Source organism: Lycium barbarum, chromosome 12, assembly GCF_019175385.1.
Source record: "Lycium barbarum isolate Lr01 chromosome 12, ASM1917538v2, whole genome shotgun sequence".
In the NCBI taxonomy this organism is placed as follows: domain Eukaryota; kingdom Viridiplantae; phylum Streptophyta; class Magnoliopsida; order Solanales; family Solanaceae; genus Lycium; species Lycium barbarum.
In genome coordinates this window covers 75,073,832-75,091,304 of record NC_083348.1, presented here as the reverse complement: position 1 = coordinate 75,091,304, position 17,473 = coordinate 75,073,832, and the positions used below count along the sequence as shown (strand labels likewise).

Here is a 17,473-nt window from a genome sequence, read left to right as displayed (position 1 = left end):
CAATCTTTAAGGTTTTTGGTGCTCTTCTTTGCATATATTTATATACCCTTTAGAGTATTTGAAAACAAAATCCAATCTTGAAAATTACCCCGAAACAGAAATCAAAACTTACCCAGAAACAAAAATCAAACTTTTAAGGTGTCTGCTTCCCTGTTTTGCATATATCTACATACCCATATGAAGGGAAAAAAATGAAGGCAAAACATATCCATAGCAAAGATGATAAATAAAGAAGTGAAATTGTACAAAAAATGTGTAAATTGGGACTGTGCGCTATCCAAATTTTAGCAGGTGAACACATGAAGTTGTGAACTAAATTGCCTTGCACGTATATTAATTAGGAGAAATCAATGTGTTGGTCTTTTCTTGTTCCTTTCCTAGTTCTGTTAATGGATTAGGTGAAATAATTTCATCGGGGTCGGGTCGGGTTGGGTTTATTTGGGTGGGATAAAAAAACTATTGTGGGGAGATGGGCAAAACATCTAGGATTAGGACACGTGACAGGCCGTTTAGATTAGGGGTAAATTTAGGCCACAGTATAACGGTAAAGGCATAATTGACCCAATAGTATATCGAAGGATATAAATAAATCATTTTTCAAAGTTCAAGATAATTCTGACCCTTTTTCAAAAAATATTAGATCAAGGTGTAAATTTTTTTTTTTTTTTTGGCAATTAAATGGAACTTTATATTACCAATATGACTAAGCTGTACAAAGGACAAAAACTGTTATGGCTTAGCAGCCAAACAGTTGCTAGGCTAACCACTATTACATCAAAACGACATGTTAAGAAAAACAACATGTTAAGAAAAACAACAACAACAACATATCCAGTGTACTCCCATAAGTGGAGTTCGGGGAGGGTAGGATGTACACAGAATTTACACCTACCTTTGTGGGGGTAGAGAGGTTGTTTCCGATAGACCCTCAACACAAAAACACATTACCAAAACAGGCATATGCTAAGAACAAAACTAGGAAATTAAGGGTGTGTTCGGTATTAAGGAAAACCATTTTCCGGAAAATGTTTTTTAATTTTCTCATGTTTGTTTGATCAAAAATTTTGAAAAACATTTTCTATAGGAAAACAAGTTCCTTCAAAATAGGGAAAATGACTTCTTTAATCAAAGTAGGGAAAACAAATCCACAATTGACATTTCACCAATCACCCTACCACTACGGTGGTGACACCACCCAACCCACTCCCTAACCACCAAACTCTAACAACTCCCACCACCACGGGCAGATCTACATATCTAATTTGGGGGCTTTAGCACCCATTGAACTAGACAAAGAGTGTGTTATTATATTGAAAATGCAAGAAAATGGAGATATAAAGCTAGCAAGCACCTAGGTACTAAAAGTTTTATGGGGGCTTCGGCCAATGAAAGGTGCTGGAAGGTTATGAAAGTTTGGCCGTGAGAATTCGATTCTCACTTCTAAGTTAACATGTCCTTTTTAATAAACATTTTCCTTATATTATCAAGCTAGTTACTTCCCTTTTATTTTTGCCCCAAGTAGATCTACTTTGTTGTTCTTTCTACTAGCCGCTATTTTGACCCAATAATAGTTTTTCAGTTCTTCTTCGCTGACTTTTGTTTTACATTTTTTCTTTCTTTTTACTTTATCTGACTAACTATTAAAAATATAAAATAAAATAAAAACACTATTTAAAAATGGACTCCAAAGCTACCCCTTCTAAAGACGAATTGGTCCTGTAAAACTGTAAAACCCACCAATTTTTTTTTCTAACTAGTTGTCCTTATCCATCACAGTTTCACGGCGTCCATAATACTTATACAATGTGATTCGTAGTACTTTATGTTAAGAAAGTTAAGCACCCACGAACTCAAAATTCTGGATCCGCCATTATTCACAACCCAACGCACCTCGCCCTCCACACCCCCTACCCTAAAAAATCTTTTTTTCTTTGGGTTTTCTACACCACCCAACCCCTCTCCAATTTTTTTTTTTTTTTTTTTTTTTTTTTTTTTTTTTTTTTGTAAAAAAAGTTTTTAAAAAGCTTTTTGTTTGGTGTTTACTCTAAACCCCCCCCCCCCCCCACAAACACCCCACCACGCCCTCCAATTTTTATTTTTTTAAATGAAAAGTTTTTGTTATTTTGGTTTTCTACAACTCCCTGCCCCAACGACCCACCACCCCCCTCAAAAAAAAATTAAAAGAAAAAGTTTTGGAAAAGTTTTTTTTTAATTTTAGTTTTCTACGACACCCCACCCCCTAAAAAAACAAAGCATTAAGTTTTGGAAAGTTTCTTTTTATTTTAGTTTTCTACGAAACACCCCCCCCCCCCCACCCAACACACACACACAAAAAAAATATTTTTTTTTTTAAAAAAAATCTGTTTTGATTCTCAACCCCCACCCCCTTAATCCCTCCCGAATTTTCTACATCATATTTAATTTTACCTTTATAAAAATGGAAAGTTGCATGGTTAAATTTGGTGTGGGGTGGGGGTGGGGGGTTGCGGGGTGGATAAGAAATTTTTTTCATTTTTAAGTAAAATAAAATATATGAAATAGAAAATTTGGAAGGGGTAGGTTGGTGGGAGGGTTGGATAGAGAGGTGGTGTAGGGTGGAATGGGGTTGGGGTGGACGGTGGTGCGGGCTAGGAGTGGGTGAAGATGAAGTGCGTTGGAGGGTGGGGGTGGGATTTGGTTAGGGGGTGGGTGGTGGGTGTGGGGGTTGGTGTGGTATGGGGTGGTGGGATTGGTGGGACATGGGTCGTATTTTCCGAAAATATTTTCTACCAACCAACCGAACATGAGAAAATAAGTAAAAATTCACTTATTTTTCCAGGAAAACATTTTCCAAACATACCGAACACACCCAAAGGGTAGAAGTAAAGCTCATTCAATCTGCTGACAAACATCAAATAAGGAACATTCCAAATCATCAATTAAGACTCCCCAGCTCATAAGTCCGTCTCTGGTGTGGAGCCTCTTCAGAGCTGCCAGTCTCAAAATAAGGATCCATTTAGGTGATCCTGGGTTATTGCATATAATAATCCTGCTCCACTGAACTTTCTGAAAAGTTCCTCTCATTGAGACATACATCTTTTAGCGCTAAATTGCTGCATATTGCTAAAGGTCTGTTTCCAGAATACCAGCAGCCTGCAAGTATTGCTTGGACTTTACTATCTTCTCTACCAACCAAGATGCTTGATTGGGTATGCAACTCCACAGTTCTGCCTTTTATGTAGATGTTAAATAACATTAGATCAAGGTGTAAACTTATACAGATGTTATGTGATAGTCTACTGTTTTGTCAGTCTCAAAAGTTATATTTGTATAACGTTTAAAAGTAGGAATAAAATTTGGTGATCCTAAAAAGGGAACAATTTCCATAAATCATGGTGTATAATCCAAAGCAACGCGAACATGGACTTTTTAGCTATACATTCCTCATTGCCTTGAAAGCCCAAATGCCATATTCTACATATCCAGTTTCTGCTGAATCCATGCAGTTGCTCAAAATATTCTTTCGTATTACTTCCCTGGAGAGTTGCACATTCACTTAGCTTTCTTGTGCGTTAAGAGATCGATACAAATGGCAGTTCATCATAGTAACAGTTTCTGGGGCTTCCTCCACTTCATAGATTTTGTATGACAGCTTCACAGAAATGATACAACCAGATAAAAATAGATGGCAGTTCCCTTCTAAACATATTTCTTACATATTGTACAACTTAATATCTAACCTTTAGATGTAGCTTCATAAATTAAAGGTGAAAAAAGGAATAATAATACTCATTACTGGGAGGCTTCGTTTCTCCTAGGAGCTCAAAATCTCCCCAAGTCCTCACAGTCCAGTGCATGATTGATCCTCCCAAGGACAAAATGAAGCAAATAAAATGAGGCAATTCACTTTTTATTTTGGCTGCTATTGGCAAACTGAGAATCATCATTGTTTCCTTCTCTTTGTTTCGCGCTCCCCTAACTGCAAAGAAACATACATCTCTTCATCCGACCCTCCTATCACCAAGAGTCTTTTCAATTCCCCATTTCCATGTTGAATCTTCCTGCGTACTAGAGAAGTACCAGAGACACTTGGGATAAACTGATGCTCAATGCAGGGAGTTGCTTTATTTCCACCCTGAATGTGAACGTCTCGATGCTGGAGTGGCGGAACTACCCCTTCATCAGACTCATCATCAATGGGATCTTGTCGGACGTTTAAATTGATTGGCTCAAAGTGTTCGTCATCTTTATCTTTCGATTGATTCCGCTCTGCTGGTGACGACTCTCCAACGGCAGAACCAATACCCGCAGCTGATGCATCTATTTGCTCTTGCAATGCAACTAATTTAGAGGAAGTGAATAGAGAAGTATAGACTAGAGATTTTAAATAATAAAATGACGGAGAAGAAGGAAATTTGAAGGCAAAATTAGAAATCCAAGGTTTTATTGGACTGAATATGTACCAAAATCTTTGGACTTTTATCTACAATCCTTTTGTTCCCTCACATTTCTCAGATATTTCCTCAAAGACCAAACTGTAATAACTGGCAAAATAGACTAATATTTATTAGTTTATCTACCCTTCCATACTGGTAGACCTTTTAGAGAGCTTATAATCTTATACTATCCAAGGCATTTATAAGCTGGTATTCTAACAACCTGACATGCAAAAAGTAACCATATATTTGGTTATTTTTCCCCTCCCAGAACCACACTCCATATATAACCCTTTTCGGGTAAGAGGTTGCAGTGTCCTAGAAAGTAAACACAAGTATCAGGACTTAGGTATATCTGTAGTCCCAATGATCTTGTATCGTATTGTTTATAATTTTCTTCAACCACCATCTCTACAAACCATAATTTATGTTTAGTCGCTTAATGTGGTTCAAGTAATCCCCCGAGAAAAAGAAAAAGAAGCTCCAGATGAAATTATTAGCTTATTAAAAGTTCAAAAATTCAAATGTAACCAGAACTCATATATAACTAAGGACCATAAGATGCTGAGAGATACCAACCTTGGAGACTCTCATTGGATGTAATGAGATCAAGTTCAAGAAGATCAAGGAGGCGCCCCAAGTCAACACCACTAGTCCAATTCTCAGGAGGCTGGCCAACTTTCAATTTCAAACGACCTCGATTGGCAGTTCCACCCCAAATTATTCCAATAGGTTGTGGCTTCTCCCCGTTCGGGCTAGTCAAGAGAATGAGGCTACCACTGTCACCTTCAAGATCAAAAGTCTGCTGGTTCTCACCAACAACTAGAAAATCTGTAAAGAAACACATTCCTTTTTCGTCATTATACTCCAAGGCATACGCCATAATGTTCCCAGTTGTTAGACCGGAGCTCCTTCCAACTTTCACCACTTGCCTACCAATGACGCTACCAACAGGAGACTGTAAGTCTATTTTATTGACATCACCTATGTCTCCTATTCCTTTCACAGACGTCCTTACATTCGACATGTCAAAATCTTCTGCAAATGGAATAAATGCTCCATCAGCTCGAACAAATGTTTCTGCAAGATTACAATGAGAATACATGGGTGTAAGGATCCAATTTGTTGGCAGAAGCAAGATACAACAAACTGCATTCACATTACCTGGGTTTGTACCAGCAAATATGTCATACCAACGATCATCTGTTATGAAGGATGTAGCCCTCTCCACAGCACCTAAATACACCCCAGGACCCAGGCTAGGTGGCAGAGGATGAAACATTTTCTGGCTCGGAAAATCCAAGTCAACTGCTACATGACGATTGGTAAGGAAACCAACCTGCCTGTTTCCTGTCCGACTTCTAACAATTGCTCCCAAGGTTCCATATGTTTCTTGATTAGCAACCTAGGACAGATGAACGAGAAAACATTACTTCAGTTACTTGCAATTTTATCTCTAGTTAATACATTTTAGGTCTGTCCTAATTGGGGAATAAATGGGACAAAGAAAGTAAAATTTTAGTAATGCAGAGTGTGACGGAATAAAACAGAGGCGTATTTAGTATGTTTGTAATCTTTAAGTTCAAAGTTATTCCGCGAAGCATAAGTGAGGACATTAATAAAAAGGCAGCCCGGTGCACAAAGCATCCCGCATTAGCTGTATCCGGGGAAGGGCCGCACCTCAAGGGGTGTGATGGAGACAACCTACAAGCATTAATGGCTGCTTCCACGGCTCGAACCCCTAACCTATAGGTCACACGAAGACAACTTTACCGTTGCTCCAAGGCTCCCCTTGAATCGGAAGAAATTGCAAACCTCCCACTTTCGACCCCCCCCCCCCCCCCCCCACCCACTTACTTTCTATTTTATATATGTTATTATAAAAAGTGAAATTTTTTCATACCCCATACCACCCCCCCCCCACCCGCCTCACACCTTTACTTTGTTTTATTAGCTAACTCCCCCCCCCCCCCCCCCCCGTTAGCGATTGTGAACAAAAATACCCCTGCCGTCTTCAAACTTCACACTTATGCCCCTATTTGGATGGAAACCCCCAAATCCTCTTAAATTACCCAATTTCAAAAAAAATACCCACTCCCTTTATTGACCCACCCCGACCCGGCTATCATCATCAAGCTTCTTTCATGGAGAAAAAAAGAAAGAAGCAAAAACACACACCCAAATGATAAACCCCAAAACCCACCTCAGATTTCACCTTTAAAGCCACCTTTAAACACACAGCCAAACGTATTAAGGATCATATTCTATCAAGATATAGTAATAGTAGTATATGTTGCCACAGATAAGAAGTGGTAGAAATTTAATAGTATTTTATCTTGTTCATATCTTTCTTAGAGTATATTTTAGGCAGTATGGGGGTATCACCCAGTTCTGATGGATAGTTTCCTGTTGTCATTTAAGATTATGATCTAGCAAGATAAATTTCTTTTTTGCTGGTCTCTCTGAATCAGGTATGTCGTCTGTCATATACGTTGTTGAGAATATACCATGAGAACCCTTTACTTCTGTCACAAGATTGGGTAGAGGAGAGTTTTATCTTCACATTGTGAAATGCCTGGTATTCTATACATAGTGTTTACAATACGAATCACATGAGTGTGCCATGGATTCATCACATAGTTTTCAAAAAATTTGCAACATATGCCAAGACGATGAATGGCAGACTAAATTGAGGGGCGTTAAGTCATGCATGTACTGTATATTAATGTCACTTTTGGATTCTGCTATGTGTTTAGCAGTGTTCTGCATTTAGATCATCGCCACTTTTTTTTTTCTTAGTTCGATGAAAAGGTGGGTTTAAAGGTGAATTTTGATGTGGGTTTTGGGTTTTATCATTTGGGCGTGCGGTTTTGTTTCTTTCTTTTTTTTTTCTTCATGAAAGAAGCTCAAGCTTGATGATGATTGGCGGGTCAGGGCGGATCAACAAAGGGAGTGGGTAATTTTTTTGAAATTGGGCAATTTAAGAAGGATTTAGGGGTTTCCATCCAAATAGGGGCATTAATGTGAAGTTTGAAGATATTTTTTTTTTATGACATGGGAACCCGCAGCCACTACTCTTCGGGTGTGCACAGGGTAAACCCAGCTCCTGTGCAATAGCTCGCAACATAGGAGAGGTAACCCGCACTAGGCAAGCCCCGTGCGACGAGCTCGACCCAGAAGGCAAAATCCCCTGCTGTCATAGGCTGGGGATTTCGAACCTGAGACCTCCATTATGAAAGCCCCATGCTCAACCAACTGAGCCACCCCCACCCTTGAAGATGGCAGGGGTATTTTTGTTCATAATCGCTAGCGGAGGGTGAAGTTAGCTAATAAAACAAAGTAGAGGGCTATATTCGACCCTTTTCCCTTTTCTGTTTCATATATTTTATCTTACTTTTATAAAAAAAATTATAAAAAGTGAGAAATTTTTCTTACCCCCAACACACATTTTCTATTTCATATATTTTACTATTATAAAATTTTATAAAAAAACAGAAAAAAAATTCTTCACCCCCTCCCCACCTCAATTTTCTATTTTATAAAATTTAATTATAAATACATGAAAAAATTACACTTGAAATAATATTGCACTTATATAATATGGGCTAACCCATAACCAACCCAACCATTTATTTGCCGACCCATATTTTATCCACATGAAATATGGACGGGTTGAAATCCAACCCATTTTGTTCAAACCATTTTCAACCTGCTCATATCCAACCAAACCCACTCATTTGCCACCCCCAGGTTAAGTAGCACTAAGACGTAGTACCTTGAATGCAAGTTCAGTGACGTGATGCATGAGACAGAGGTGGAAGTGAAGATTGAGGCACAAGCTATACCTAAAAGAGGAAGCATCAAGTATCTTGGATCCATACTATAAGGAGACGGGGATATTGATCATGATTGTGTTGGAGCGGAGTGGATGAAATAGAGGCTCTCATCTAGGGTACTGTACGATAAGAATGTGTCGCCAAGGCTGAAAGGTAAGTTCTATAGAGTGGTGGTTAGACCAACATTATTGTATGGGCAGAGTGTTGGCCAGTCAAGAACGCTCACGTTCAGAAGATGGAAGTAGCGGAGATGAGGATGCTCAGCTGGATGTGTGGGCATACTAAGAGAGATATGATTAAAAATGAAGTTATATAGAACAAGGTCGGAGCGGCCTCCATGGAGGACAAAATGAAGGAAGCGAGGCTGAGATAGTTCAAGCATGCGAAGAGGAGTGCGAGGATGAAAGTCTCTCTTGATAGTTAACAAGAACTGGGAGAGGTGATTAGACTAGACATGGCACAGCTTCAGCTGAATGAGGATATGACCTTAGATAGGAAGATTTGGAGGTCGAGGATTACGGTAGAAGAATAGTAAGTAGTTGAGTATGGTCGCACTCTATGTGGGAGAGGTAGGGGGCTAGCCTCCTCATCTCCTCTTCTCCGTTTCTTAGTATTATTATTTAGGTATCTCGTAGTTCCTTATTCTTCAGTGTGTACTACTATTTGTTGCTTCATTTATTTTGCATCTTGATATTTTGTTGTCTTATTTTTCTTGCAATCCTGCGTCGATTATGTGATTATGTTTCTTTTGAGCCGCGGGTCTATCGAAAACAGTCTCTCTACCCCATAAAGGTATGGCTAAGGTTTGCGTATATCCTACCCTCCCCAAACCCCACTTGTGGGATTACACTTGGTATGTTGTTGCTGATAGGTCCAAGAAAAAGAAATTGGTAAGCATGTGAAGGGACATATAATAGAAATAAATGAATAAACAAACGTGCCCTCTAATATTTCAAAATTTCAAATCAGGTGTTAACACAATCCACCAATTGTGAGTAAAACATATGACCTAACAAATACCTTTTCAATGTTCCATTAGTTTCCCTAGATGAACAAAAAAGATAAGAATATGTCTACCATTTAAAAAAAAAACATTTCAAAAAGAAAAGAATATATGTCTAAATGGCTTTAATCGTACTCTCTCCGACACATTTTATGTGAAAGTGTTTGACTGGGCATGTAAAGCAAAAATTACCCTTTTGAAAAGAATGAACTTTGATAATAAGCGGATCCCAACAAGCCAAGTCATTAAGGGTAAAAAAGGAGGCTAAAATTAGATAATTTCCAAAAAGAGGAAGACGTGATACTTTTCGGGACACACTACAAAGGAAATCGTCTCACATAGAATAGGACAAAGGAAGTAATGAAGATCAAATCCACGATAGCATGTCAATCCATGAAAGTCTCTCTTGATAGTTAACAATCATAATTCTAAGAGCAGTAACTCTTGTCTCTTAGTCTTAGTTGTCCATTATGAAAGACATGCCAATGAGATAAATGATTAAAGTCAGATTCAGAAGTGTAAAAAGTGGAGCTAAGATGTTTGAATTCAAATAACATAATTCTTTGGCTAGGCTGCAATATTTCTTCCTTACTTCAGCGGAATAAGCTGGCTCATATTCTTTCAAATTGGTCCCCTTTTTCTCCTGGAATTGGGCCCTATTTTGTTTATTCACCCGTTGGAAAGTGGAAATAGTCCTCGGAACTGACCCTGTTGTACCCCAATTTGATTATTTTGAAAACTAAGTCAAACTGGTCTTCATCTTCACCACGCTTAATGAACAAAGAGTTGAAGTCCACGTTATCTTCGGTGCAATTGTTCTACATCAATTGCATATTTGCATGTTTGTGTCTCCCAACTTCTTATTTATTTCTGTGTGATCCATCTAGAATAGATCTGCGCCTTTATTTCTTGTTTAATCAGGAATATAAATAAAATAATTTTTGATTCGACAAATATGACTCTTCTTAATGAAGATAGAATGGAATCTCAGAACATTTAGCTAATAAGCAACTACACATGAATGTCAGGATTCATGAATTAGAAAATTCTCTATCTTGCACCAATGTCATCTCTCAGAAACAAGGTAACCGCAATAATCTTCTAATATTCCAATAAAAATAAGAAAAGTACAAAACAAACAAGAGGTGGAAAAACAGGGTTATCTTTCTGACTGATATGGAAAACTCGAAAAATAGTTCGCCAAAGGTCGCGCATAGAATATATAATTTTTTCCTAGTTTACATGTTACTATCTCAATATGATAAAACACATTTAGACAACCTCTTTATTATGTGTAAATATATGTAAATTGCTCACTAGGAAACTGCTTTTGTCTGTTAAAACACTAGTGAGGAAATTATGCATCCTGAAAAAAGGAGAGAGGATCTTGCTGAGTTGCTTGACGTTTTAAAAAGTTAAGGTGTCAGAGCAGTCTTTAGATGCTGCTATAAGGTGATGGGTACTGAATAGGCTATAGAGAAAAATATAAATTAATGGTAGTTGGTGATTCTAGGTAGGGGGTAACTGAAGAAAGAGACTAATAGTCAGATAGATTTGCCTCAAAAGCTCAATCATTGGTTTTGCAGCGATCGATACTCACAATTCATAAAGGTTCTGGAAAATTCATATAGAAGAAGGATAGAAAATGATGCTTTTGTTATATTCGCAAACTAACGATACCAGTTTGTCGATAAAAATTGTATACTCCTGAAATATAGAAACAAAAAAAGCCTGCAACTGATGCCCTTGATACGATAGTTTCAGAGATGTGATTTCACTTCCGGATTTCACCATTTACAGAATAGATTAATCCCGTCCGTTACTTAGTTTCTTCATGCTGATAAATATAGGATCTATTGTAGCTATCACTTGGGGAAAAAATTTTGCTACAACACTTTCCAGGTGATAGAAAAAGATTCCATGATCCTGAACCTCTCTTACCAGAGATCATAAATCCCAAGTTCGTCCAAGATTAGCAAAAAAAATCTTACAGCTAATGTCTCAATCAAACATGAGTTCGGTTTTTTCTTGTTAAAACAATGTTATTGTTTTGAGACTAATCATTTACATAGATGATGAAATCTGTAAGTTTATAAATTTTGGCATAACAAACATCCAAATAAAAGTCTAGCTTTTTTAAGTTATGCATATACCAACTCTCACAATTTGCTTTCTTGTTTGCTAATTATTTGTTTTTCTCTTCGTCCAATTTCTGATTCTTTTTCTTATTTTTTAATAACCGTGGTGGTGTCTAGGGCGCTTCCGTACCTCGATTAATTCCACTAGGTAGCTGCTACCTCCCACCGACATAGGTACCAGAAGACTATCCACCAAGGCTTGGATGATTATGGGAAAAAATCACCAAGTATTTTTGCCTCCTTTGGGATAAGCCTAAAAAAAACCTTCATTGGCCTTTCAGTTCTCCTATTTCTGATTCTTTTCCATAGTCTAGTCTAGGGCTTAAAGGAACTCTGACTAGATTATTCATTAGTGATACTGTGATATGTCTACCATGTTCTCGTTATCAGACTCTCACACCTAGCAATATCATTTTACTCTGATGGGTGCAGCAGGAATCAAGTTCACCACAACGAGATAAAAAACCACATGAAAGGAAAAGTGCATCATAACCAACAGGCAACAATAAATGGATGCATAAGGATAGACCACGGACTAATCCTTAGGAAATTTATCCAAGATCGGGAAGGGGATGAGGTGGAGATCTTCTACAGAAAGTTTACAACGTTGACATTGTAAAGGCTAGTGACAGGATGATGCAGAGAGGACTGGCAGTGGAATGTTTTTCCAGGATATAGTATTACATGTCTGGATAACAAGGTACGAAGTTTTATGGGAGTATATTTAAGGAATAAGGCTCCGAAAAGTAGCTTTCTTGGTAAGAGTGCCGCACAGGATGCTACTCTAACAGCACACAACTTGAAGAGAATGGGATGTCTAAAGGTGAATTGGTGTTGTATGTGCAAAAGGAACAGGGAGGACATGAATCATCTACTACTTTGTTGTGAATTTGCAGTGGTGCTATAGAGTCAGTGTATTTCTTGTGTCCTTACTTCTTACCAAAAAGAGTGGCGGAGACCCTAGTGACATGGAGATTGAACAAAATAGGGGAATAGAACACCCTGAAGAAGCCAATCGCCTTTTTCTCCATTACAAGACCACATCTCAGTTGTGGAGTTTAATATTTGCTTTACTTGGCATATGTTGGACTAAATGCTTGGAGGCTAAAGGTGTACCTGTGGCGTACATTAGGGTGATCAAGGACATGTATGAGGGAGTCAAGACCAGGGTAAGGACAGTAGGAGGAGACTCAGAGCACTTCCCAAATGTGATGGGGTTGCATCAAGGATCAGCTCTTAGTCCATTTTTATTTGCCTTGGTGATGGATGGATTGACGCAGCAAATTCAAGGTGAGGTGCCATAGTGTATGCTTTTCGCGGATGGCATAGTCCTGATCGACGAGACTCGTAGCGGAGTTAACGCTAAGCTGGAGGGTTGGAGACAGACTCTGGAGTCTAAAGGGTTCAAGCTGAGTAGGACCAAGACAGATTACTTGGAGTGCAAGTTCAGTGAAGCACCTCAGGAGGCTGGCGTGGAAGTGAGGCTTGGTACCCAGGTCATCCAGAAGAAAAGTAGTTTCAAGTATCTTGGGTCTATTATACAAGGCAGCGGGGAGATTGACGATGATGTCACACATCGTATTGGGGCAGGGTGGATGAAATGGAGGCTCGCTTCCGGAGTGCTATGTGATAAGAAGGTGCCACCACAACTTAAGGGCAAGTTCTACAAAGTGGTGGTTAGACCGACTATGTTGTATGGGGCGGAGTGTTGGCCAGTTAAGATCTCTCACGTTCAAAAGATGAAAGTTGCCGAGATGAGAATGTTGAGACGGATGTGTAGGCACACCAGGAGTGACAGGATTAGGAATGAGGCTATCCGGGACAAGGTGGGAGTGGCCTCGGAGGAAGAAAAGATGCGGGAAGCGAGACTGAGATAGTTTGGGCATGTGAAGAGGAGAGACACAAATGCCCCAGTGCGGAGGTGTAAGAAGTTGGCCATGAATGGTTTCAGAAGAGGTAGGAGTAGGCCGAAGAAGTATTGGGGAGAGGTAATTAGACAGGACATCGCGCAGTTACTACTTACCGAGGACATGACCTTAGATAGGAGGGTATGGAGGACTCAGATTAGGGTAGAAGGCTAGTAGATAGTATCGTTTATCCTTTCATATTAGTAGCCGCATTATCGCAATATAAGTTCTTGTGTTTTGATTTCTGCTACTATCTGTTATTTCCTGTACTTTGATTATCTTATTTTATTTGTGATAGCTACTGCCCTTTGCAAACTGCTTCATCATGGCTTAGTCGCTTTCGTTATTTTCATTTCCATATCACTTTGAATTTCTTGGCTTTATCTGTCCTCTTTTTATGCTTTCTATTGAGCCGAGGGTCTTTCGGAAACAACCGTCCTACCTTGGTAGGAGTAAGGTCTGCGTACACTCTACCCTCCCCAGACCCCACGGTATGGGATTTCACTGGGTTGTTGTTGTTGGCATGTGTTGGACTATGCCTTTCTCCACTCAAGACTTCCTTATGTGCTGGGACAGAGTCGGATTACATTAAAAAAAGCCCTAAAATTTTGGAATACTATATCCCAAGCTATATGGTTGACTGTCTGGTTAGAAAGAAACAACAGAAATTTTTTAAGGCAAAAAGACAACATTCTTAGCCTTAAGTTTAGAGCTATTTTGTTGCTAGCTTTTTGGTGCAGACTAGTTTTGTACAAGATATATAAGATTGGGGAATTGCACAACTTGTAACTATGTTTGAAGCACTAGCTTAGTGCTTATTCACTTTTAACACAATACCTTATTAATATTTTATTTAAAAAAAAAAGATTTGGAAGTTGGACAGATTTTCTGATATCTCAGTGCCAAACACCTGTAATTTTATTTGACGCTATCTTGATGCATAGTAATGAAAGGACATTCTGATCAAGAAGAGTCAATTACCTGGGAACCAGAACCAATGCATGGATCACTTCCCCGTAAACCATCAACAAGTTCATCATATAGCTGTTCCTTTGGAGTTGCTGCCGGTGCCCCAAAGTATGAGAACTCCACAACATCAACATCACACCAAACACCACCTGGTCCCTGCCCAATTACAAAAGATTCTCAAGCCCAAAATTGGCAGGACAGTTAACTTCATAGAAGTCAATGAATCAAAGTTCGCCGGACACCACCATTATAAAAGTAAACAATAAAAGTTAGTGAATCTGCAGAACATTAGTGCATGTTAATGTAATAGATCCATCTGCATGGAGACATGGATTTTTGACCGTTTGACGAAAGACTTTTACTAGTCAACCACGTTCCATGAAGAACAAGGACCGTTAGAACAAGGACAGATAATGAGAGAGTAGTTGATAGGAAAGCCTTAATTCATTAGTGCCACCTGAGCAATATAATCACTACATTAAAACTGTTTATAATAAATGCAAGTACAGGGGTTCCAACAAGATTAAACCTCAAGAAAAGCCGGAAGACATTGGACAAGGCTAAGCCATTGCCTGTGAACTTTTCTGGCAACAAAGACAAGAATAGCTGGTATGTCTGTCAAAGCACCTCGCCGGATACGAAATCCGATTGCCGTACCAAGACTAAAGCGGCGCAAATTATTGCTATGGAATGCCCTAATGGTCATAACTTCAAGCAATGTTGTAGCTTGTGGTCCCGTGGGGAGCCGTCCCAGGGTTTCAGGTAAAACCCCCTTCTGAAGGTTACCAAAGTAATTTGTCCGGTCCTCAGCAGCATCCGAGCGGCAAGGCCATGAGAAGTAGGCAGCATTGCTCTCAGCGACTTGACAAGCCGATGGAAAGGCTTGCAGTGGTGGACTTGAAAAAGGAAGGTGGTTGAAACAATTTCTCTCCAAATCCAGGGCTGACTCCTCTGATTGCACAGATCCTCCAGAGTGATTGAATCTTAAATCCAGTCTATCCATATTTTTAACTTTCCTGTCTGGTCATTCATTAAAACATCTGCTTAGCTGCACAAGCTCCCCCTAATTCAACCTTGAAAGGAAATATTTTATATGAAGTACTAGTTCCATCAATAGCTTAATAGTTTGATGATAACAGAATTAACCTTACCAAATCCATACTGAGACACCTTATAACATTCTACAAATCAAAGCAATCAATAAGCTGCACCTGGAATTTACATTAACATGAAGAAACGTCAGAAAGAACATAAAAGGAAAACAAAAATGCTAAGAATATCCCAAAACCAACTGAAAGAAAATAAAAGGAAAACAACTAGTGCATTTCCACAGGAAAACAAAGATGCAATCAGAAACCAACAAGCAAGCAACTTTGTAAGTAATGGGTCATACAGAAATAAATGCACCCTTTATTTGTTCTCACCATAACTAAGCTTGTAGCACATGGAAATGATAAATACAGATTATTATTTTTTTTACATAAATAAAGAGCATCTCTTACAAACATGACAGATAAAACAACTGAACATGGCCCACAAAGAACTGTAAAAAGTCAATATTGAGCAAGAAAGGTCAAGCTAACTCAACTGTAGAATTAAGCAACACCCCATGTCAAGAAAACCTATAAAGATTGAAACTTTACAATCAAATTCAAAAGAAACATCACCTGTCAGCAACAATGGAGTCCCTGAAAAATCCCCACAATTTTTTTTTTCCCATGCCCTAAAGACTTCAAGAATCAAGAACAAGTCCACCCCTTTACACTTAATCTACCAGATTAATTCAAGAAAATAGTTTCCCTCAATTGAATATGTCCATTATGTCTATAAGTTTGGAGTTCAATCACAATCCAATGCTCTATTTGTCTGTGCTTCTGCGCGCGTGCCTATGAGGGTCTCTCAATGTGTGTGTGTGAGAGAGAGAGAAGGGTGTCAGAAAAGAAAAGGAAGAAAAAGTAAAAAGTCCAAACACAAATATAGGTTTATTTTGAGAAAAATGGAAAAAGGGAAAACTACTTAACGCCGTTCAAATTTATGTGACACTGGTACAAAATTTAAGAGAGAAAGGAAAGACTTTTGAAGTTTGCGATCTAAAACAAATAGTATATATTTATGTAACTATAAATTATTTTATTAAAAGTAAAATTATAAAAATGTGATTTTTTTAGACAGATTAAAAAAGAAAGTATGTCAAGTCTAGAGAGAGAGAGGGGGAGTACATATCTAATATATATAGGATATGGTGATTGTCAAAAGGAACAAGTATTTGTTAATGTGTTAAAAAAGTAAATGAAAATCTAAAAAAGAAAAGACCAAAAAGAAAAGATAGGTTATTTTCACAAATTGAAGAAACAGAGACTAATCAAGGGTAATTTTTTTTTCCTTTTTTTAGCAAGTGTATCTAGTATATTACAAGGGTATTGTATTTGATGCAAAAAGTACCATTTGTTAATGAGATTTTTTTTCCCAAAACCCCTTTTTCTATTTTCTTCTTCACCTTTTGCTGTCACTGTCATTCTCTCTATTCCTGTTCTTTCTACCCTTTTTCATTTTTTGGTGCCCCTCATCATTTGAATAATCACTACGCTACACTGCACCCCACACTTCTTTCCGGGTAATAACAGGTCGGTGCACCAAGTATATCGTATATTGGGAGAAGGGCAGCATCTTTTTTGGATATTCCCACCATTTCAATTTGTTGTCTGGTTTTGATTTGGAAAGAAGAGTATTGAATTTTGTCATCTTAAACTAAAGATATGTAATATGTATCAAAATGTAATTTAATCTTGTGGTCGTAAACATGACAGGTGAAAAAGTTGGAATTAAAAGATCGTCAAGAAAAAAAGGCATTCTTTTTGACAGACTAAAAAGAGATGTAAGACAAATAAATTAAAACAGAAGGTGTATAATGTAAGTAATTTACCCCAACACAAATGTTAGCGGTTGTGGCGGAGCCAGGATTTTCTCCTAGGGGTTTAAAAATATGAAGAGGTAAATACACAAAGAGCCAAGGGTTCAACATCTAATATATATATATAAGAAAATAATTTTAATCTTGTATATACAATATAAATTTTAGCCGAGGGGGTTCGGAGCCCCCTAGAGCCTACCTAGCTTCGCCCCTAACGGCTGACTCTACAGCTTAAATCATTAACCTGTAAATTATACTGAGACAACTTTATCATTATTCCAAAATTACCTTCAC

General features: G+C 38.3%; 1 protein-coding gene across 3 annotated transcripts; it reads right to left on the bottom strand.

Annotated features, from left to right (window-relative positions):
* Window positions 1-3,281: 3,281 nt before the first annotated feature.
* LOC132621403 (protein NARROW LEAF 1-like) lies at window positions 3,282-16,239 on the bottom strand. Of its 3 annotated transcripts, none has more exons than XM_060335656.1 (7): window positions 15,936-16,239; window positions 15,420-15,479; window positions 14,798-15,288; window positions 14,281-14,424; window positions 5,580-5,820; window positions 4,995-5,495; window positions 3,282-4,320 (listed from the first exon to the last, which is right to left on the bottom strand). In XM_060335656.1, the coding sequence occupies exons 3-7, from the start codon at window positions 15,269-15,271 to the stop codon at window positions 3,923-3,925; spliced, it is 1,758 nt and encodes a 585-aa protein (XP_060191639.1). In that variant the 5' UTR covers window positions 15,272-15,288; window positions 15,420-15,479; window positions 15,936-16,239; the 3' UTR covers window positions 3,282-3,922. The 3 variants fall into 3 exon arrangements, with proteins under 3 accessions (XP_060191639.1, XP_060191638.1, XP_060191640.1); XM_060335655.1 differs by having other exon boundaries at window positions 14,798-15,341; window positions 15,936-16,238; XM_060335657.1 differs by having other exon boundaries at window positions 3,282-4,299; window positions 14,798-15,341; window positions 15,936-16,238.
* Window positions 16,240-17,473: the final 1,234 nt, after the last annotated feature.